General features: G+C 45.4%; 1 protein-coding gene across 2 annotated transcripts in view; it reads right to left on the bottom strand.

Moving 5' to 3' along the window:
- The window catches only part of SIDT1 (SID1 transmembrane family member 1), a 54,578-nt gene that overhangs the window by 27,141 nt on the left and 5,269 nt on the right, over positions 1-22,168 (bottom strand). For both annotated transcript variants that reach the window (XM_026849327.1, XM_026849335.1), the window contains exons 2-4: positions 4,085-4,206; positions 2,445-2,615; positions 2,197-2,242 (exon numbers count right to left, since the gene is read on the bottom strand). In XM_026849327.1, the coding sequence (XP_026705128.1) occupies positions 2,197-2,242; positions 2,445-2,506 (108 nt within the window). In that variant the 5' untranslated portion in view covers positions 2,507-2,615; positions 4,085-4,206. The remainder of the gene's footprint in view (positions 1-2,196; positions 2,243-2,444; positions 2,616-4,084; positions 4,207-22,168) is intronic.

Raw genomic sequence — 22,168 nt, 5'->3', positions numbered from 1 at the left:
TCTGAGGGCAAGGAGTTGTGTTTCTTGTGCTTCCATGCTTTGAGCAGGCCCACAAGACAGTCTGCAGGGTCAGGAAATACCCTTCCCTGTCCCAGCAAGGGCTTTTTCAGGTTTGGACAAAAGATGTCACAGGAAACATCATTATTTGCATATTTTTCCAGTAAAAGTTTGATGTACTGCACCAGCCAGCTGCTGGAGAAGCAGGGTTTCTGTGCCTAACCCAGCAGGCAGGCTTGTTGCAAGGGCTCCCATTGTCCTGCTTGGAGCCCAGACCCTGAGAGCTCGGGCTCACAGTCACAGCTACTGTGAGGGGCTGACAGGCACCTCACCCCACCTCAGAGGGGACTGCCACCTGCCACCCTCCCCCCTTCCTCGTGGTCACCTGGCAGCCACTGCTGCCACCCCACAAACTACCACAGCTCCAAAGCTGTAACCTGAGACATTCCTAACAGGAGAGTTCCCTTCAGGTCACATAAACCTTAGTGCTGAGCAAAGACCAGCCACTTCCCTCTTTCCTTTCCCCCATCCCCTTCCCAGCAAGTAGGGCCTCCAGCTGGAAGGGCAGGGATAAGCAAGACATCACCCAGGCTTTTTCCAAGTTTGCCCATTTCTACTAAAGCATTTATTCCCACCACCCTGCTCCAAGCATAGTCCCCTCACTGCTGAGGGAGTGCTGGCTCCGACCACAAATCCTCACAAACTGAAAACTCACCAAGACAGTTTCTTCAGCAGAGCATGTTTTATCTCCACTGGGCAAGGACACTGGCAGCCTGAGCTCCTTGGTTTCCCAGCCATACTAGTCTTGGAAAGCTTTAGGTCCTTGAGGAAGTCACCCATGAGGACCCTTCTATAATTTTCAAGCCACACTTATACCAGAGTACAGAACTAGCGTGAGAGGCACTAAAGCCTACAGTTCTCCACTGCACAGACTAAAGGGTATAAACACATCCACACCACTCCTGACCTATATGAGCATATTTAATTTCTCCTCCTGCCCTCAGGCATGAGCTGCATTCCAGACAACAGCTCCTTCAGTTGCTTTGCTTGTCTTTTTCATTTTTAGGGCTATTTCAACACACATCTAGATTTTGAATTGCCTTTTTTTAATCCTCCTTCCCACAGACTACATAACACTGATTTACAAAAACCTCAGCATCATATCAGTTAAGCACCACTCACCTTCTACACTCTATATCTGGTCTATAATTAAAAGTCACTAATGTCATATTATTCATGGTGACAAATAACAGACTGAAATTAGAGTTAATTCCAGGCCAGATCCTAAACACACTGCATTTGTATTACAAGATCCTAAGTAATGAGGGTTTGAAGAGCCACCACCATTTCCCATGCTTCTGTAGCATAAAACACTGCATGTATCTGCAAACCAGCTTAAGACATTTGACAGCAAAAAAGATTAGCTGGGATGCCTGGTAATAGGAAACCTAAAATTAAGTGGTGTTACTAACGGTGATAGCAACAACAAAAATTAAGCACCAGACAGCCTGGGTAAATGACATACTTTCCCAGCTCTACGAGCTCCTGTATCACTATAGTTACTGCCAACAGCATTTTCATTCAAGAGAGGACTTGGAGTATCTACAGAGCTCTAAACAAGGCTGCTCAGCTGGATGTGCTGTACACGTGTGCTCTCTTCTGAACTAATAGCCAAACTTGTCAGGCATTTCATTTATCACCTTGCAACTTGACTTGCTGCCCTGAGCAAGGAAGTGCAGTCTGAGTTCTGCTGTACCTTTACATCTTATTTATGTATTTATTTTTCTCCAGTAAAGGCCACATCTTGGCAAGTCACACTCGGGCAACTGAACCAGCACAGCTGGAACAAGATGCTGGTGCACACCATCTCATGTCTCATGAAGCGCAGAAGCGTAGCAGTCCAATGGCCTCTGGACTTCTGTACATTTCTAAAATTTCCTGAACTGCAGATACCATTCATTTGCTCTGGTCATGTTTTTTGGGTCTATTAATTGCTTTGCAAGAGGACCCAAACATGCCCCTAAAGGGGCCGAGGCACTGCTACCTCTTCATTATATCCACAGATAATTCAACAGTAAGGAAGTTTTCCTGCATCCTAAGAGGGAAATGACCTAGTCATATAAGCTATCTCTAACAAAGGATCAAATCAACAATTTGGATGTGGCAAGACATATAACACCACATAGGACTCCTCCTTACCTGGGGCTGGGAAGGACTGGCAGTGAAGTTAAAGGCTTTGTTGGTCCTAGAAAACAAGTGACAGCATGTTGTAGCCTAAAACTTTCAGAGCTAGAATACACACAAAGTACCTTCAGATTAAGGAAAAGAAAAAATAATCTCTCTTTTTCTGGGAAGAAAAAAAGAGGGCAGGAGTAGGCAGATGGACCAAATCCCTGTATAACAGATAAACGAAGAAAATACATTTGTATTTTCACATCCCAGCTTACTCAAGTTGGAAGTTCTCGAGCCTGGTGACTAGCAGCTCATACGCAATATTAAATGGTGCCATGGAAGCGACGTCCACAAATATAATTTGGTCAGAGGGTCCTGTCTCAGGTGTTGGCTCAGAGGGACAGAGGGTCCGACTCACTTCTTGGTAATTGTAGGTCCTCTGATAGCTACAACAGCCATGGGAAGGAGGGAAGGGAAAGTTGGATGGAAAAAGAGAGAGCAAGGAGTTAGAAAGTTGTTTGGCAGTTCCAAGAATGACATAATTTCTCCCTTGCTTGCATAAGTGAAACAGTAATCTGAAAGGCCAAGACTTTTATTTGGAGCTTAAACTCCACCTCTGTTGACTCTGTGGTCTGCACAAGAGACTGGTTATCCCCAACATTTTTCTTTCCTCAGGGCTGCCTGTGCCATCTGCAGATATAACACACCAGTCATTTGTTGGAGGCAGAGACAGCAATGAGCCCAGAACAACTGCTGCTGTATCCATCCCCTGCCTCACACAAGACACTGCAGGGTATCTGCTGCCTGGCACCAGAATCACACAGAATCAAACCCCAAGTTGGAAAAGACCTTGAAGATCATCCAGTCCAACCATTAACCTCACACTGACCGTTCCCAACTCCACCAGATCCCTCAGCGCTGGGTCAACCCGACTCTTCAACCCCTCCAGTGATGGGGACTCACCCCCTGCCCTGGGCAGCCCATTCCAACGCCCAACAACCCCTTCTGCAAAGAAATACTTCCTAAGAGCCAGTCTGACCCTGCCCTGGAGCAGCTTAAGTCCATTCCCTCTTGTCCTGGTGCTGGTTCCTTGGCTCAAGAGACTCATCCCCCCTCTCTGCACCCTCCTTTCAGGGAGCTGTAGAGGGCCAGGAGGTCTCCCCTCAGCCTCCTCTTCTCCAGACTAAACCCCCCCAGTTCCCTCAGCCGCTCCCCATCAGACCTGTGCTCCAGACCCTGCACCAGCTTTGCTGCCCTTCTCTGGACACACTCAAATAATTCAATGTCATTTTTGTAGTGAGGGGCCCAAAACTGAACACAGTAACTGAGGTGTGGCTGATGATCTCAGATGGTCTCAGGTGCCTGTAAATTCTCAGTACTTGCAGCCTAACTAGCTCTGAGGCTGCTGAAGATACACAGTACTTCCACAAAGAAAACACCCAAAACAACCACCACACCCCAGAACAGACTCAGCTTAGGCGTACCTGGGGTGAGAAACAGAGGAGATCCCTTATTCCCCAAATGCGCTGTAACACAGTAGTTAAGGTGCTCTTTTGAGAGCTTGTTCAAGCCCTGCTCCAAACTAGAGTTCAAGAACTACGTGTGCACACTACAGCAACTGTGGAAGTGACAGTGCCATGCAGTAGGTTCACTGACTAGGGACAGGCAGATCCCCAGCAGACAAGCCTCCTGCTGCTCTGTGTACATACCTGAGAAACAAAAATACAAGAGCAGGCTGTCAAGAGGTCACCTACCAAATCCCAGCCTTCCTATGTTCAACTGACAGTGAGGAAGCATGCTTTGCAACCAAGCCCTGCAGTCTAGACACGTGGTAAGATCCAGCACTTGAGGAAGGCTGATGATGGATACAGCTGGCCAGACAAGTGTGTTACAAGGAAGAGACTCCAGTACTTACAGGCCTCGAAAAATGAGCGGGACCTGCCACGACAGCACTCCCTTCTGTTGGCGAACTACAAACAGCACTGGATATTGGAGGTTCTCAGAGCTGCTGTTCACATATACCCGCACAGCATCTACCTGTGGGAAGAGAAAGGAGAGTGCAGATGGGCGTTAGCTGAAGGCAAAGAACAAGACAGCTTCAAATCTAGGGGGGGGGAAGCTGTACCCCTTTCTCAGTCTGACCTAATTGCGGGCAATGTCCACAAGGATATCAACAGTAGTTTGTCACTGGACTGGTTATTCCAATCCAGAGGTCATTTTACAGAAGTGCTTCCTTGCTGCTGCTCCAATCCAGAATCACAGCCCTCTCCCCAAGTCAGAGGTGTCTGTCAGACAAGACCAGTGGAAAAATGCAGCAGGCATAAGAGGAATAGAGTTCAGAAGGCTCCACTTACCCAATTGGGAGCAACCTGAATTACTGGTGTTATAAAATGAAACAAACACACACACAGACCCATGGCTACAACTGAGAATTTTCTTGCTTGGACTCTTATGCACCCAACTCAATCAACAGTACTAGGAAAGTTAAAGGTGACTGAAGACAACATTAATAGTTAGGTTAGCAGCTAGCACCTGGCTCTGCTGTAAACAATACTGAGATGACGACCATAACCCATATATACCCCACCTAACAAAACAGGGACACACTGCTGACTGCCCTCAACTGGACAAGGAAGGCTGCTTCAATTTGTGAGCAAAGAGTTTAATGCAGCCTGCTGCACTAGCAACTGAAATTTCTCCTTAAATTATCTGGCCACCACACAGTTGCCAAGGTAGGACAGCTGTGGGGTAGAACACCCTCAGTTCACTATTTGCTTTGAGAAGCAAGCAAGCAGTTTGTCTGCACCAAAGGAGAACGGCACGGCTTCCATTTGAAAATAACATCTCTTCAGCCCCCTCTCCAGAGCTGCATGTGTTGCTCAAAACAGGTTATGAGAATGCATAACTCATCAGAAGAGACAGTACGTCTCGATCAGAGGCCTTTAGTTGGTAAAGTGATATTAATTAAATAAGATATACACATTTTAAACCCAGCACATCTCGAAAGATTAGAGTGGACTCTCACAAGATGGGTGAATGGCTTTTCACAGATATCTCAAGCTTATACTTTCCGAGAAGAGTAAAGGTAGAAGTGGGTGCCACCTTTGAAAAAAACCATACAGAGTTAGCAGGGTAGAAGGGCAGCTACCTGAGTTGGCAGCTTATGCTTACACTGAGGACACCAGGTTCAGTGAAAGAGCTTGCATTTGCAATCACAGGTCTAAAAGATCACTTCCTATTTGTTCTTGTTTAGTGATTCTAGGCTCACATGGGAGTTTAGTTTACTGGAAGGAAACACCTTCCTGATAGCTATAATCGTTATCAATTCTCCTGCTGTCATCACCCTAATACAGATGTTACAGCCACCAATTCCTAAAAAATAAAAGTCTTCAACAAAAAACATCATAAATAATTTAATTAATAACACCTTGAGATCGAAGGGCAAACACTGGAATCTTTTTCCACTGTTTTCTGGTTTCTAAACCTTTGTAATACTCTTTTAGTATACCTTCCAGCTTTTCCTTCTGAGCACAAAATCTACATATAAAATTTTATTTCCAAGTAAATTTCACTGTAGGGTGCTAAAACCAAGTTCAGAAAAACACCATCCCAAAGCGAGACTCACAGGTAATATCTGAAGGGTATCAACACAGTAGGTCACCACCACCAGACAGCACTGGAAAGTTACTCTGTGGCTTCCTTAGTCTACATGGTTGTCCTGCTCGGCCAGGGGAGCTGAGCCAGCACACGGTGGTATAAATAGCAAAGGCAGGGACTGTGTTGAACAAGCTGCTGCTTGTTTGTAGGTGTTTGCTGTATCACTGTGACAAGGAACAGGGACCCGAATGAAGCAACGTTGGAACTGAATAAGGAAACAAATCTAGGGAGCACAAAGACACAATGGTCAAGCCAGAGTCCCATAAGCACATGGAGCCATTCCCCACCCATGGGGAAACCAGCTATCACTGCACAAAGGACACATTCCAGCTACCTGTCCATCAGCTTTTTGCCCACAAAACAGGTAAAGCAAGCCCACCTCCACAGGTGAAGTGATTCACCCTGCCTCTGCTTGGACACCACTCTGAATCCTCCAGGGCTCGGCACATCAGCACAACACAATGGAGAGCTCGCATCAGACTCCCAGCAAACAGCACTGCTGGGCTACGCATCCTCAACCACTCAAATACAAGCTAGACATTGGGAAATCCTCTTCTGCACTGACTTCATGAATGCAGAACATAACCCAACACATGGGTTATGCATATGCTGCAGAGTCAAGTTTACTTTGAGTACAGTTCATTCATATGTGTTGGAAGACCTAAAGTTGCATCTCTACTTCTAAATTCCCATTTTAAGAAATACACTGGCTATTTGAAGTATTAAAAAAAAGTACTACTTTTACAGTTTGCCCAGGCTTTGGACACAGAAGTGAAAGTTGCATATGCATGAGAGTGCCTCTTCTTCCCACCTCACATCTTCCCTTTCAGCAAAATAAGTATTTTCAATATTGATTCTAAGAGGAAAACACAAACAGAAATTCACAGACTGTTTACAAAGTCAGTCAAAAGAAAAAACCTGCTCTGAGGTATCCTAGAAAACAGCACAAAGCTCTACCTTTCTGTCATTAAAAAAAAATATGGCTTTTGATATCTATTAATATACAGTAAGAATAATTCCGTGATTTAATCTCAAGCCTTTTGGAAATCCCAGCTCTTCCCGCTATTGCATTATAGTGCAACACAGCAAGTCATTTATCTCCAGTGGCACAGTGTATTTTCCAACTTTATTAGTTCTCGTGCCATTTGGCTTGCAATACCTGCATTCTACGGTGTATTATTTGAAGAGCCACAGCCATGTAATCAAATATTATTTAATAAGCATACAAGCAATACACTGCCAACACAAGGCCTTCACTATACATTTTAGATGATCTTAAACATCTGTTGGGCCAGCCTGTGGAATTTCTAGATTTTAATATGGAGAGGGGAATACCACACCAAGACCACATCCCTTAACACTTTTATGTATGATGATGCAAGGAAGTGTTTTCTTAATATTCAAACAAAGCAGAGCCCTCCAAGTCCTGTCCAAAAAAAAAAAAAGAAGGATTTTCTACCCTAATGCTCTTTGCAAGGTGTTGAGGTCTGACATTACCTCCTTCCTCCCAAAGGAGCTTCACAAGACCCTTGCCTACCTCATGGAGCTCTACAGCAGGTGTGGGGAATGTGCTCTGCTTCACAAATGAGTGAGGTATCACATGGGCACACCAGGATGACCATTGCCTACCCCCTTCATCCAGTTCATACCCAAACAGGAACATAAGAAAACTGCCCTCCTCTACTTTAGGAGTACACAGCAGTAGGGACTGGAGGAGCCTTATGTAGAGATAATCCCAAGCACACCTTTGGGTGAACGAGATCACACAGCCCGTGAGGCTGCTCATGGGACAGCAGCTGGGAGCTTGTGGCTTGACTTAGGTTAGTTTACAGACTACCCACGCTGCAAATGCTGCAGCACTAGTAAACTTGACTTCCCTCCTGACTAAACCAGGCTGGACAAAAGGAAGCAAGGCAACAGCTGAAAGATTTACGTTCAACCTCACATGCTGTAAATCTCAGCAGATGACAAGCCTCTGTAACTGTGCCATGCCTCCATCTCCGTCTCAACTATTACATTGCAGCCAAGAACCTGGGAGCAGCAAGTACCTGCACAGTGTAGCTCACCACTGGATGAGGCAGGCCCTTAGATCCAAAGAGGACAGGCAAGTCTCAGAGCCTATTTCCTCTGGGAGCCTCTATTAAGAACCCAGTTTGAAATGGCAATTCCTGCCCTTGCAGGAGACAGTAACTTGCAGTGCCTAACAGGACATAAGCATCCCATCCTCATCCTTTGTAACCCTACCATACCTTGCTCAGGGCAAAGTTGCTCAGGGCTCAGTCAGGCTCTGGATATGGAGACTGCACAACCTGTCAGACAACCTGTTCCAGTCTTTAAGCGCCCTCACAATTAGAAAAAAAAAAAAAATGTTCAGATGGAATTTCCAGTGTTTCAGCTTGTGCCCATTATCTCTTGTCCTGTCACTCTTGCTCAGGCACCAAGAAGAACCCAGCTCCCCCTTCCTCATTCCCTCTCCCCACATATTTATACAGTGATGAGATCCCCCTGAGCCCTCTCTGCTCCAGGCTGAACAGTCCCAGCTCTCTCAGCCTCTCCTCCCAAAAGATGCTCAGGTCCCTTTGTCATCTTCATGGCCCTTTGCTGGGCTCTTTGCAGCATGTCCATCTCTCTTGAACTGGAGAGACCAAAACAGAACACACTAGTCCAGGTGTGAAAGCTTTGCGGTTTTGTAACTGCCCAAGGGAAATCTGTAGAGTTACTTCCTCACCTTTTACAAGACAAAGCCACCTCTGTAAGAGCTTCCTGGACAAGCCCAACGGTCAAACTTCTCAGAGTGACTCATTAGCACTCTATTCACACACATTTTTACCCTGACACCCTCCTGCTAGCCTTAATGTCCATTGCTGAATCTAGCCAAAAGATTTAGCATTTTCATTTCCTGAGAAAGGAGAGCTAATTGAGACCATGGCTGCAGGTGCAATAAGGCAGCTGAAAAATTTTGCAAGCTGGACCCAGTCAAGGCCCTACTCAGCACAGGCCTCCTGCTGCCTCTCCACATCCCAGTTTGAGCTCCTGCTGCTCCTCACCCAGGGTGGCTCGAATGTCCCTGAGCAAAAGCTACTGCCCTTACCTGCATAGGGTTACAAATTTGTTCTCTCTTTGCTGCCAACACTGTTACTTGCTTCTCTCTCCTAAACCTATAGGTGAACACACCGAGCATATCTTTCCTGAGATCTCAAGGGTCTTCCAGATTAGATGCTTTACTAGTTTAAGCAGTAAAGTTTCCTTTAAGGAATAGGGGGTAAAAAGAAAAAAAAAAGAAAGCAAAAGAGAGACCTGCCTATGAATCAAAGTCTATTAGATGTTTACTTAACTAACAATAAGCACTGCTAAGATTAGTTCATTCTGTTAAGGACTGATCATCTATTTTTCAGGCAGCCCTGCTGTTGTGGCAACTGTTGCTCCAGATTGCCTGCAGGGCCTGCTCAGGTAACCAAAGACTTCTGTGAGTTTTTGCTTCCCCCATATAGTTAATATACAACTACTGAAAGGCCCCTTTATTTTGCAGCGACATGCTATGTGCCCACAGCAGTAATCATCTCCATTTTACAGATGCTGTAACTCAAGTGTGCAAAAAAGTAGAGGGGCACAAGCAACATGTTTGGAGCCTAACTGGAGATGGTGACTGAGCCATTCAAAGCCCAAGATCCACTCCCGGTACAAGTTTCTACCGCATGATCCTCAGAAACACCAGGTTAAGAGAGACAGTGTTATAAAGCCTGCAGCTCACAGCTCTGTCACCCTCCTGCTGCAGCACTGAATGTCCAGAAAACTGCCTTATTTGCAAGTACTTGCAGTGCATTCTTCCATCCACCCAAGTTCTATCCCTCTTGCCTCTTTCCAGCAGTTGCCCAACAAGGCTTCTGCTCCCCAAATGACAGATCTATAGTCTCTCTTCAGGGCAGCACTCAAGCATCCCGCTCTCCTCCTCTTTGATGCTCTGCTGTTATCTCACCTGGAGACCATAGCCTGTTTTTCAAACCCTGGTGGTCCTCAAAGCTTCAGTCTTTGCAAACAGAACTCAAAGAAATTTTGTTCACATAGTTACATGAATTCCGATCACAAGGTTGTTATAAAATTAGTAGAACTGACCTCCTCAAGATGATACCTCCATCTAGCCAAATCTTTGATCCAGATGACCAAAGCTTATGCAAGATGAGTCCTGGAGGATATGAGTGTATTGCTTACCTGTGCCTCTTGTACCCTTTGACCAGAGAAGGGCTGCAGCATTTCCGTGGGGGTATCAAAGAGCAACAGCTGCCACAGAGCAAACATTCAGGACTAGGATTTCTGCTCTGCATCTAGGCCAGTATCAGGAGATAAATCCTGTGGCCCACATCCTACTATATGAAAAGGATTAATCACTGTCCCTGTGGCACATCTTCATCAGGAAGGCAAAGGTGCAGGTCACTTACACGTTTGGTGCCCACCATGGTATAAAGCTCAACCACACAGCACCTCTCAAAAAGGCGCTGCTGTAAATCACAGAATCCCAGAATGTGTGAGGTTGGAAGGCACCTCTGGAGATATAGTCCAATGTCACTGCTCAAGCTGGGTTATCAAGAGCCAGTTGCCTGGTCAGGTTTTGGATACCTTTAGGACAAGAGGTAATGGCCTCAAACTGCACCAGGGAAGGTTTAGCCTAGATATTAGGAAGCATTTCTTTACAGAACAGGTTGTTAGGTGTTGGAATGGGCTGCCTGGGAGGTGTTGGAATCCTCATCCCTGGAGGTGTTTCAGAGTGGAGTCGACTTACTGCTGAGGGATATGGTGTAGTTGGGAGCTGTCAGTGTGAGATTGATGGTTGGACTGGATGATCCGCAAGGTCTTTTCCCACCAAGATTCTGTGATTCTGTGAAGGAAGACGCCACAACCTCTCTGGGACACCTGTTAGGGTGTTTGACCACCCTCAGTAACAAAAAAAAAAACCAAACAAACAAACAAAAACACAACCAAAAAAAAAAAGTTTCCCATCTATCCCAGAGGAAGGGCAAGGGAAGGGAAACAAGAGTTTTGGTGATTAACACTTTGACAGGGAGAAACCTGAGAAGGGAGATAAGGTCCCTTCCCTCTGCTGTAATTCAGCAGTTAGACCCCTCACTTGGTTTCCCTCTCTCCACAAAACTAAACTGACCATACACCAGCTACAACATTTACTCAGCTTTGCTGACATTTCCATTACCTTATAATATTGCTAGTATTATAAGTAATATAATAGTATTAATAAGTAATATATAGTATTATATAGTAAGAAATAGGAGTAGTAGGAGGGAGGCAAAATTCTCAAGGCTCAATATTCTTTAAAAATCTAAGCACTTACTCTCATTTCTTACCCACACATATACGCTGTATTACCACCATACATGACTTCTCTCCACTTTCCTGGGTTCAGCACTCCGTTTTTGCTCTCTGTAACAGCTGGTTAGATAGAGTTCCTCTGCCTTGTTCCCATGACAGTCCATGTTCAGGTGCCTTGAGCTCTTTTAGGTCTGATAGTATCTGGGGCAGCATCTAGCTGCATCAAGGCAGGACCACCTCTGGCCTAAGTACGGTCTCACAGGTGTGATCCCACTACACTTCTTTCATCCCTCTCACCTTTCCCTCTACACTTCCCACAGGCAAAGCTGCTTACCAGGCCACACTCAAATAGGGCGCTTCAGACAGAGAGGAGCATCAGACAGCCAGAAGGAACATTTACAGAGCAGCTCACCAAGAAGATCCCAATGTACTTTAAATTTCACCTCAATATATTAACAGTTCACTTGCAGTGAATACCTTTGCTCTTCCTACTTTTGCACATAGTCCAGACCAACCAAGAACATCACACCACCTAATCCCATCAAAATCTTCCTAATAACAACCCAGGAAAAAAAAACAAAACAAACAACAGAGTGATTAAGAAGTTGGACAGATGGCGATTGAGGTTCCAGTCCATCTAGTTATTTATTCTGCCACCATCACCAGAGTAACGTTGGGCCTCTCATGGCCAGATCCTGCATTCCAGTGGAGGGGCCAGATCCCAGCCCCAGGATGCAGCTCCACTCTCCCCCCTCACACATCTCAGGGTTAAAGCAGCAGCTCCCAGCAGCACAAAGCTTTGGTTGATGGGCCTCTGCCCAACATAATAGCTATTCCTCCAAAACATGGCAATAAAACAGTGGGATCTGCCTGTGGGCCAAAACTGCTCAAGAAGTCCCCAACTAACCATCCCTCCAGATCCTCCCCATCACTTGCAGATGAGTTTGGGAATATCAAAGCAACAAAGTTCAGCAGAATCTAGGTGCAATTATGAGGAAGCTTGAGAAAGTGGAGAATGGATTAACATTTAACTGCAAGTAGGGCTTCTCTTATTTGCTGTCAGTCACACTCTGATTTTGTCCTACAGAGTGGAAAGAACTGTAATTAGCATCTTAGAGAAAGACATTTTGCCTGGCAGGGTGAAACTGTCTAGCAGAAGCATCACAAGAGACAGGGATAACAATGTAGTACCAATGAACCGATGTTTGTGCTTTTTCAGGCCTTCTTCCAATTAACCTACCTTAAACTGTTAATCCATGTTTTGCTTCTAGATTCTGTTGTCTTGATATAGACAATATACACATTTTCATGCAACAGATTTAATTAATTCACCGAGTCAGTGCTAATAGTACCATCCTTCCCTTTGAAAGTCAGCATTTGGCATTTGCCTCAAGGGCATCATCTCCACCAAAATATTTTTAGAAGAGTGGGGAAAAAAGCAGGAGGTGAAAGAAAATAGATTTATTTAGGTCAAAAACCATTCTCCTTCCACACCTTTCCAAAGATTATTTCAAGAACAAGCAGCTCTTATTAGAGAACCCCTCCCTTCTACAGAACCACTGCTTCCATCACACACAGCTTCTCCTTCCAGCACAGAAATAAGTTCTTAATTATGTTGCATGTAGAGACAAGAGGAACTCCATCTAAAAAGCACAGCTTTTATTTTAAAATAGTAATAATACCACACACTAGAACAGAAGACTATGAGCCTCCTCTGAATCCACCCCTACTCACTTAGCATTGGTGAGACAAGGAAGTTTTGCCTGGGCAGTAAGAGGGTGACCCAGGCTGCTGTCACCCCTGCAATGCCACCACTGCTGAGGGACTTCGCCTGGGAGAGGAGTGCTGACAGCACCACAGAAAACTAGTTACACCTCTCCCTTCCCCTTCCTTGTAAACACACCGGAGGAGGCTGTTTATATCGGTACTATAATACAGTGCTGGATTTCACCTGTACCTTCCAAGCTGAAATCCTTGCCTTCTGCAAATACCTGTGGTTAGGTTTGAGGTGGGACAGTCCAGGACAGATCTTGAGAAACAACCTCATGTACCAAATACTCCCTTTGACATCCAGGCCCTGCATGAACGTTTGTTGGCAGTAATCACACTGCTGGCTTTTGTGCTGCAGGGTTGAGACAGGGTCAGGACTGCTTCAGGAACTTCTGCTTCTCACATTCCTTCCCATTGCTAGTCCTCTGCCATGTGCATCTCTATTCACCAGCCAAGCTCATGACAGTTTTGTTTCTCAGATGACTGACCTTGAACTTTTTTCTGTATTTCAAGGTGGACAGAGCAGTTAGACAGCTGAATAAAGAGAGAGCTCACAGCACTACATAAAAATGTGTTAGACCAGGAAAGACAAATATTTGTACTTCAGTTCTATCACCACCCTGGAGATAGGGAGACAAAAAAAAAAAAAAGAAGAAAGAAAAAAGTGCATCTGAATCTTATTCTCTAGGCAGGATCAGGCAGAAGGAGCTGGTCCCAAATTCACACAGCTAAACTGGACCAACATTGTTGAAAACATTAAGCAAAATAAACCAAGCTCTTGTAGAAATTACAGTGTCCTTGGACTGATTATTAAGTCTGCATTTCCCACAGAGATTACACATCAGTTTAAGAGTTCAGAGATGTGAATTTAAGGGCGGGCAGGAGGTTGCAACAACAGTTTCTGCTGCAAGCAAAGGTTTGAGAGCTTTACTGTGGGGATTCCTTTCCACCACCTCACACTAAGCAAAGCCTTCGAATCACACCAGGGCTTCGCCACATTCGCTGCCGCACCCACACGCAAGCCGCTCCTTGCGAGAGCGTTGGGGATTATTGGTCCACGTTGCAACAGCACTTGGTCGTGGGCCTGACGAGGCACCAAGCCAAGCCAGTGGGCAGGGAACACATACGGCAAGCACACGCACAGGCTGCTGGTGACAATGGAAGGTCTCAGCGCTGGATGTGTCTACAAAAGCCACTGAATTGCTGTCTGCTGTTGCACAAGAAAGAGGTGCTTCATTTTTATAGAAACCCTGAAATTAAGTAGGATTCAGCCAGATGGGCTACAGCAATTGAGGCAGTGATTGTGGCATATACCTGTCAGCACCGAACTCAGCTGCTCTTTCCACTAACAACGCAACAGAGGAAAGCTGAGAGCCTGAAGGAAAAGAGTTGAGACAGTGATGGGTGTTACAGAACTTCTTCCCTGCCCTCCTATGAGAGATGAACACTACTCCTGTCTGACAACAAAACAAGTGGAGCTCAGAGGAGCATTCTCTTTCAGCCTTTCTCTCTCTGTGCCCTAATGTCAATAAGTCTTAACTGCCAAAAACAATCTGTCAAATAACCTTGGCCCACAGTCTTCTTCAAGCATTTCTGCCAGGAGTATTAAATATCCAAAGCAGCACAAACTAAGCAACAGACTTTGGGTATGTCAAGCACAGCCTCAGTCACATTAATGTAATTGTTCCAGGATTAATATTTTTCATTTAAAAGTTCCACTTTGTGCAAATATGCTGTGTGGATTTAGGGTCTGTCATAGACATTCCCATGAGTTCACTTATTTGCAACAGTACCCATGCAGCATAAATGGAAGTAAGACAAATACAAAGCATGTTAATATTTATCTTTTTCCTTTTCTGAAATTTTGTTCTCTAATCAATGTTACTAGGCAGTCTCCAGGGCAGCCAGAATGAAAAACTAGGAGTCCATGCCAGATGAAGTAGATACCTCGTTCTGAGCACCCTCAGACTTCAGGAAGACATTTAAAATAAATAAATCCTTTTTCCTACAGCCAGTTAAGGAACAAACTACTCTCTAATAAATAGTGTCTTCCTAACCCACAGCAGCTGGAACTCGGGCTAGGGCAACCCTTGAAACAAAAGGGTTTATAATCTTCCCAAATGCACCACCACCCCAAACTCACAGCAGTAACTACAGGGATTACTGTCACAACACAAATATCTGGTTCTTTCTTGGCTCCCAAGTTCTTTTTTTTTTTTTTTTTTTTTTTTGGAACCATTGTTCGTTTGTTTTAAACCACACCAAAGTAGCTATTTCCATGCCCAAAGAAAAACATCAGCATAAAGAAAGTAAGGAAGGCTGTTTCTGAAATCCTCTGTGTTTCTCTAAGTATACACAGCAGGAAATAACGTTTGCTTATGTAAACGTACTAAATTATATTCTCAAACTGAACAGATGGCACACCCTTGCAATACAGCTTTTACAGACTGCACTTTCATTCCCTAAATATCCCCTGAAATTGCAGATGAGGTCTGTATAGGAAAAGCATACCTTCCTACCCAACAACTTCTGCACAAGTTATTTAAGGACATCTCAGACTCCACTTACAATGCAAATGTTTGTATTATAAATTGCTGCACTATTCTTGGAAAGAGTTCAAACTGAGGAGAGACTTTTTGATGAAGTTGCTCTTATTCAGATTTTTTTTTTTCTTTAATCTAAACATCTTAGGGTGGGTGAGGAGGGGGTGATGGGGGGGGGACACAACAAAACGTGATCGGCTTTGATTTTAAACAACGGGACAGCCCAACAAGAAGAGAATGATTTTAAGATTTAGAACAACATCCAAATTCAAGAGAGATGCTTTAGTTCAATGACAAGTTATCAGGTTGGAAAGCATTAGATTACACATTAGAAATAAAAATAAAATTCTTGCCAGCACCTTCACAAATCTGAAGGTCTGAAGGCTACCATGCAAGAAGCCAGAGCAGACCTCTCGGGATTTTTTCCCCAAAGCCTGCAAACTGATAGCTTCCTTCAAGATGTACTATCTTTTGCCCCTCTAAGTAGGGAAGCACACAAAGAACAAAAAATCCTAGAAAGCCAAAGAATAATTTAAGATTGAAAGGATCTCAGGTGGGCACGATTCCATCCCCAGCTCAATGTAAAGCCACCTCCCACACTATTCTTTCACTTTGAATACCCGTTTTTGCCAGAGCCAAAGTTTTCAGGACTATATTTTCTGTTGAAGAAAACAGCCAAGCTTGTGTTTTCAGCAGATCCCCACACCATTTCTCTCACTGTTTACTTTTGCTTTCTCCTGTAAGCAAGAGATTTTTGCATGATGCTGTGCAGGGTGCTGAGTGGTCAAGAGACCCCACTGAGAAGCAGCAACAGCATTCCAGAGCACTGTGTGCTCCACACTGCCTCCGCTGTCACCTCCTAGGGTTAGTTGTTTTCTTTAGAAAAGAAAAATTATATATACAAAAGTTATTCCAAAGGAATTCTGTTGAACTTTGCTTGGCTTCAGACATCATATACTATAACTTGCTTCGATATTTCTAGATTTGACATCGTGCCTACATTTCTGACTCATGAGGAATTTAATATTAGGCTCCAAAAACAGTGTGCTGAGGCCCATCCAGTGTCCTGTGGTGAACAGACTAGAGCCAGCAACCAAAAAGCAGCAGCATTCAGGCCCTGAATGTTCTGCAATAACACAAGCTCTACTGACCTTAGATCTTCTCATTCAAACATTTGCAGTCTTCCCAATTTGTTTGTTTACTTGCATCTTTGTAACTAAAATGATGGGCTTCCACTCAGCAGTAATGAAAGACAGCACCTAACCTGTTTCTCCCCCCCCTCCTTATAGCTCAGGTTTAGATGTCTCCAAAGAGGAGACTGAAGTTTTATTGCATGCATGGTGTAGCTGTGGGCTGAAACTTGGGTTGGAGTCAAGACTAACATTATGGAGAAGACACGCAAGAAAGCAAGGGAATACTCTGAGGTAGTTTAGTTCCAGCCTGTAGAGTCCTACACATGAAGCCCAAAACAGCTCAGAAGGAAGAGGTGAAAAAATTGCTCCTAGAGTTGTAAGAGACACAGGTGCTGCTGGAGTGGGACCCACATTCGCATGTGAAACAGCAGAGAACAAGTAAACACAAATTTGATTACTGCCACTTATTAAACCAGGTTGCCTTGTGTAGCAGATCAAGGAGTTTCCCTGCAGCTAAAACAGATGGCTTTGGTCTGAGCAAGTGACTCATCCCACAATCCCAGAGGAAAGTATGGGTGAATTCCTGTTCTGGCTCCATGCCTAGAGCAAAGCGACTCCCATCCATAGCTCAGATAGAAGAGACCCATTCACTAGGGGACAGAGGAACCTAAACACATCACACTCTGGGCTGGAAAAGGCACCTGGTCTCTACTAGAGGGTCATAAAGTTTAAGGCATCTAATTGAAAGACTTCTGTCCTTCTCGTTGTGTCGATTTCCCTCTTCCCTTAGGTCAGTCAACACTTTCCCCATCTGCAATCATGAAAGAAGGAAGGGTACGATGTTAGCAACCCCTTCATGGTAGCACACAGCCTCTCCCACTCATTCACTGAAGGTAATTTTTTACTCCTCACCCCTCAGACTCCACATAGGAAAGTCACTCCAGGGCAACACTTCCTCACATGGCACAACTGCTCAGCAGAGAAGCCACAGCTTAATCTACTGCCAATCACAGCTTACAGTAAGGCTGGGCCATATGGGAACTGAGACTGGGGCTCTGTTCCTAGTCCTGGCAAGGGAGGAGGAGGAGGAGGAGGAGAATAGCACCCACTCTTTCTCCTAAAATAGGCGCAGCCCACTGCTCAGCTTTTGAGCTCATTGCAACCAAGAGGCATGGCCTGAACATCCAAGACCTGTGTCTGGATTGCAGCAGCATTGCCTACAAATAGGAAATTGGAAACTTTTTCTCCTGAGATACACTTGGTTTTCTAAATATAGTCCAGGTATCTCCCATATCATGCATTCAGCTGATCTGAGCTCCAATTAGGAAGAACAACTTCTGTTGTCTCCAGTCATCTTCATGATACTCTCCTGCATCACTTAGGAGCTGGTACAGGAAACACCCCTATGTATTACTGGCATTTGTGTTTTCAGCAAATTAACCATTAGCAACTGCCAGATCTTACGGCGGTGGGAAGAGTCATTCACTTTGAATTCCCTCAGTACTCCCACACACACCTTTTTTTCTTTTTGGAAGTCCTTGTATTAATACAATCATAGAACTAAGCACATTCTCTCACTTGTCACATAAAGTATTCTCCAGTCAGTGGTAAATCCAGCAGAAACATTTTACAACTCTTGTTCAGTCTTCTGGGCAAAAATACAGCACCCAGGCAGCTCTGGCAAATCAGTTCTCCTTCCTTCCTCCCTCCCTCCCAGGTGGGACATGTTGAATATGTGGAACTGGGGATGTTCATAAGCCTGTTCATTTTCCCCCCATCCGGGATGTCTCCAGTTTAAACAACCCTAAAATAAGATAATCCTGTTCGCTCACCTAATTTTTCACCAGACTTCTAATAGTGCACATCTGCCTTCACTATTAGAGCATGGGTGCACAGTGACAGGTGCAACAGCTAGTTTTATTATTGTATTTCTTTACAGAGTTAAACATTAAACAAACAGCTGTGCAGAGGGGACAATTTCAAAGTGCAGCTAGAAGAAGGGAACTAGAAAAGCAGTAAGACTACCCCATAACAAATTAAGACTTTCCACCATGAGGAAGGAGTTTGTCATGTCCCTCTGTTCACAGGCCAACTCTATAAGACCCTTGCAGCAGAGATGGCCCTGCTTCTCCTCAGCACAGCTTTACTTTTACAGCTCCACCTCAGCAATTAAGGCCTAAATCCTAGCTGCCAAATAGAAAAAAGCCTGACAGCTCTCCTGCCTCAGGACACATGGTGAAGTGGATCTGCACAGCACATAGGAGGGTTTTCCCCCCTTCCACACACACAGAGAAGAGACCTGGCAACACACAGATGCATAAGGGTTTCAGCTAGGTGACTCGGTCAGCATATAAGGACCCTTATTTTATACACCCAGGAGTTGCAAAGGAGGAAAGTCACTTGCCTGTTTCAAAGCAGCTCTATTCCAGAACCCTGAGTTGTATTTTCTTCACCTTGTGTATATTTGCTCATAAATAATCTCACAGGACTCGCTCTTCCCCTTCCCTCGTGCGTGCATACCTGTATCTCAAGGAGTAAGGATTGTGTGGGTGAAGAACACCCTCCAAGATCAGTCAAGCACAAGACTTTTCAGAAACTGTTAAGCCTCTAAAGAACCAAACAGGAGTAACAGTCTTGTTCCCTCCTTTCTCTCATCCATCGTCCAAGCGCTGCTCGTTTGCAGATGTGCCCTGGCAGCCATAGCACACGAGCAACCACAACATTTACAGAGGACCGATGGGTCAACAAGCCAGCCCTCACACCTCCTCCTTGCTTTGTAGGCCTGCCCTCATGAGAGAGGGCAGCAGAGAAAGGAGCAGGAGAAAACAGCAAGATTCATAGCATCGGGAAAACATATCCCTGTTTCAGAGCCAGACTGCTCCAGACCTGGCTTTGCTTCAGAGGAAAAGCAATTAAACTCACCCACTGCAGCTCTTCCACAGGGCTCTTTTTAGTCAATTAAATTTCCTGTAACTAAGATTAATGGTTCATGTGTTATCTGCCTCAAGGTATCAGAGGCTTCTGGCTGACCTGCCATCAGCAGAGACAGTAGGAGACTGAGAAGACCAAGAAGATCTGAGAGCTCACAAGTGGCAGGCACTGGCAAACACTGGCTGACACCCCACTCGCTCAGAGTTTGAGGCTAAAGATTGAAGTGAAAGGCAAGGACTAGTACACTGAGTTCTTACAGGACTTGTGTTCCTTCGGGAAGCCCAACAACTACCCAGAGGACAGCATGCCCCTAAATATCTTCACAACTCTTGCACACAAAAAACCTGCCCACAGGAAACTTCGAGCAATCCTCATCAACCGGGAGATGCAGAACCACCAGAACAAGATCAACCTCTGACCAGGCTGGCAAGGGGAGACCCAGCCATATTTGTGTCTCATCAGTTCCAGGCTTTGTTTGGGGAGGGGGCTGCACACACCCACAGCCAGTTATCCCAATTAGCCCAGACACCCTCCTGCAGGCTTCTGCTGGTTCTGCTCAGGAATAGTGCCTGTAGGGCTCCTCAGAGAGGAATAGTGGAATGGCTTGAGTTGGAGGAGACCTTTAAAGATGATCCAGTTCAACCCCCTCTGCATGGGCAGGGAAATCATCACTAGACCAGGTTGCTTAAAGCCCCATCTGACCTGACTTTGAATGCTCCCAGGGATGGGGCATCCACAGCTTCTCTGGGCAACCTGTTCCAGTGTCTCACCATCTTCCCTGCAAAAAAGTTTCTTTCTTATGTCCAGCACAAATCTACCCTATTTCAGTTTAAAACCATTGTTCCTTGCCCAGTCATTAGAGGCTGTTGTAAAAAGCCTCTCCATCTTTCTTGTAAGCCCCTTTATATATTGGAAGGCCACAATAAGGTGTCCCTAAAGCCTTCTTTTCTCTAGGACCTCCTCTATCCTCAGAACCTGTTCTGGGCATCCCTCACCAGAAAGCCTCCTAGGACAATCCATCTTTATTTAAGTGGGTTTTCTCTTCCAAATTAGTTTTTATAGCAGGAGCTGGTTGCATAGCACTCTTTAAGCACGTTTATGGCAGCACTTAGAGTTCTGCATTAAAAAAATTATTAAGGCTCAAACCTGAAGTTTCCCTTCTTAGACATGCTCTTGACCAGCTTGGTATCTCTGCAGAGATTTCACACTCCAGCATACAGGAACATGAACATTAGTCCACTAATGTTTCCACTGAAATGCAGTAGTAGCCTGGACTGGGTGGCTCTTCACAGCCATGGTCACAGCCTAGTCTCTGAAAGTAGCCATTGAGCAGAAGATGCATTTAGATACCTGCAAACATCACCACATGTGCCGTGTATTCCCTCCCTGCCTCCTCCCACTCCACTATCACCCTCTATCTTCAGAAGAGAAAATTTCTTTGTGGAAGATGTCCAGCAAAGTACACAGCTTCAAAGGCCACATTAATTTGAAGGAATTAGACTCATTTTAACTGAAGTGAGTACACACACTGTCTCTGCTAACAAGGCCCAGACAACATTTGGTCTGCCAACAGGCCCTCATCCTAACAACCAATACCTGTAACACCTGAAGAAGCCTAACTTAGATCACCACCAGCTTCTACAAGGAGGCTCATGCCCAAACAGTGCTTCTGACCTCCTGGGTCCAGCGGTGACACCCAAGAGTTAAGTAATGCTGGGCTCAGTTACATCATAGCCTTGACACCAAACTCCTGCCCCATAAATACCAGGTACATTTTATTACATACGTAGTAGAAGAAAGAGTAAAGCAAAGCAAGGGATGATTAACATCAATTCCTCTCCCCCCCTCCCCCCATCCCCCCCTTATCATGCTTTGTACCAACTCCCTTCACATTGAAGCATTAGAAATATAGTGTGGAAAAAAAGCAATGTTTTCATTTTCTTTTGTCCTGTGCAACCGAGGACAGGAGGGAAGATTCATTTGCCCAGTTCACCATCTTTTGGTACATCAGAACATCTTACCCAGCAATTAATGCCCAATCCAAACAACGGGGGCAGAGTTTCCAAGGTACCACTTAGCTACTTGAGATAAACACGACATTAAAAAGGGGGGAGGGGAGAAAACCCGCATTAGCTAGGCATACATAAATGACAGGCTTCCTTCCCCCATCAAACAGGCATGGCTCCTCGCATCACACCTCACCTGAGCAGCCCTGTCTCACTTCCCGCCTCCCCAGGGGAGAGCACCCTCATCCTACAGAAGCACTCAAACGAAAAATGTTTTTTAAAAAGGTTTATTAAGCGCACATGCACACACACCCCTTTTATTTTTTTTTTTTAAAGGTAGCACTATTATGCTCACCATTCTTCTCTGGACTTTAACCCCATTTTGGTGCTAGAAGCCCTGGATACCACCCCACACCCCCCCCCGGCATCAGGCACCCTGCCCTCTGGGACGCCGCCAACCCCTCACCCCGAGGTGCCTCGGCCATACCGGAGAAGCCCCCGGGAAGGCGAGAGGAGCCCGTAGGTGCCCCGCGGCGGCGGGAGGATGCGGGCAGGACCGCGGGCGCGGAGGGAGAGCCCAGCCCGCTCCCGCACAGCGGCTGAGACGCAGTGGTGCCCCGCACCCCCCCCCGGCCATACC

Source organism: Athene cunicularia (assembly GCF_003259725.1).
Source record: "Athene cunicularia isolate RWA chromosome 1 unlocalized genomic scaffold, athCun1 chr1_part1, whole genome shotgun sequence".
NCBI classification, from domain to species: Eukaryota; Metazoa; Chordata; class Aves; order Strigiformes; family Strigidae; genus Athene; species Athene cunicularia.
This window is presented reverse-complemented; position numbering and strand designations above follow the sequence as displayed.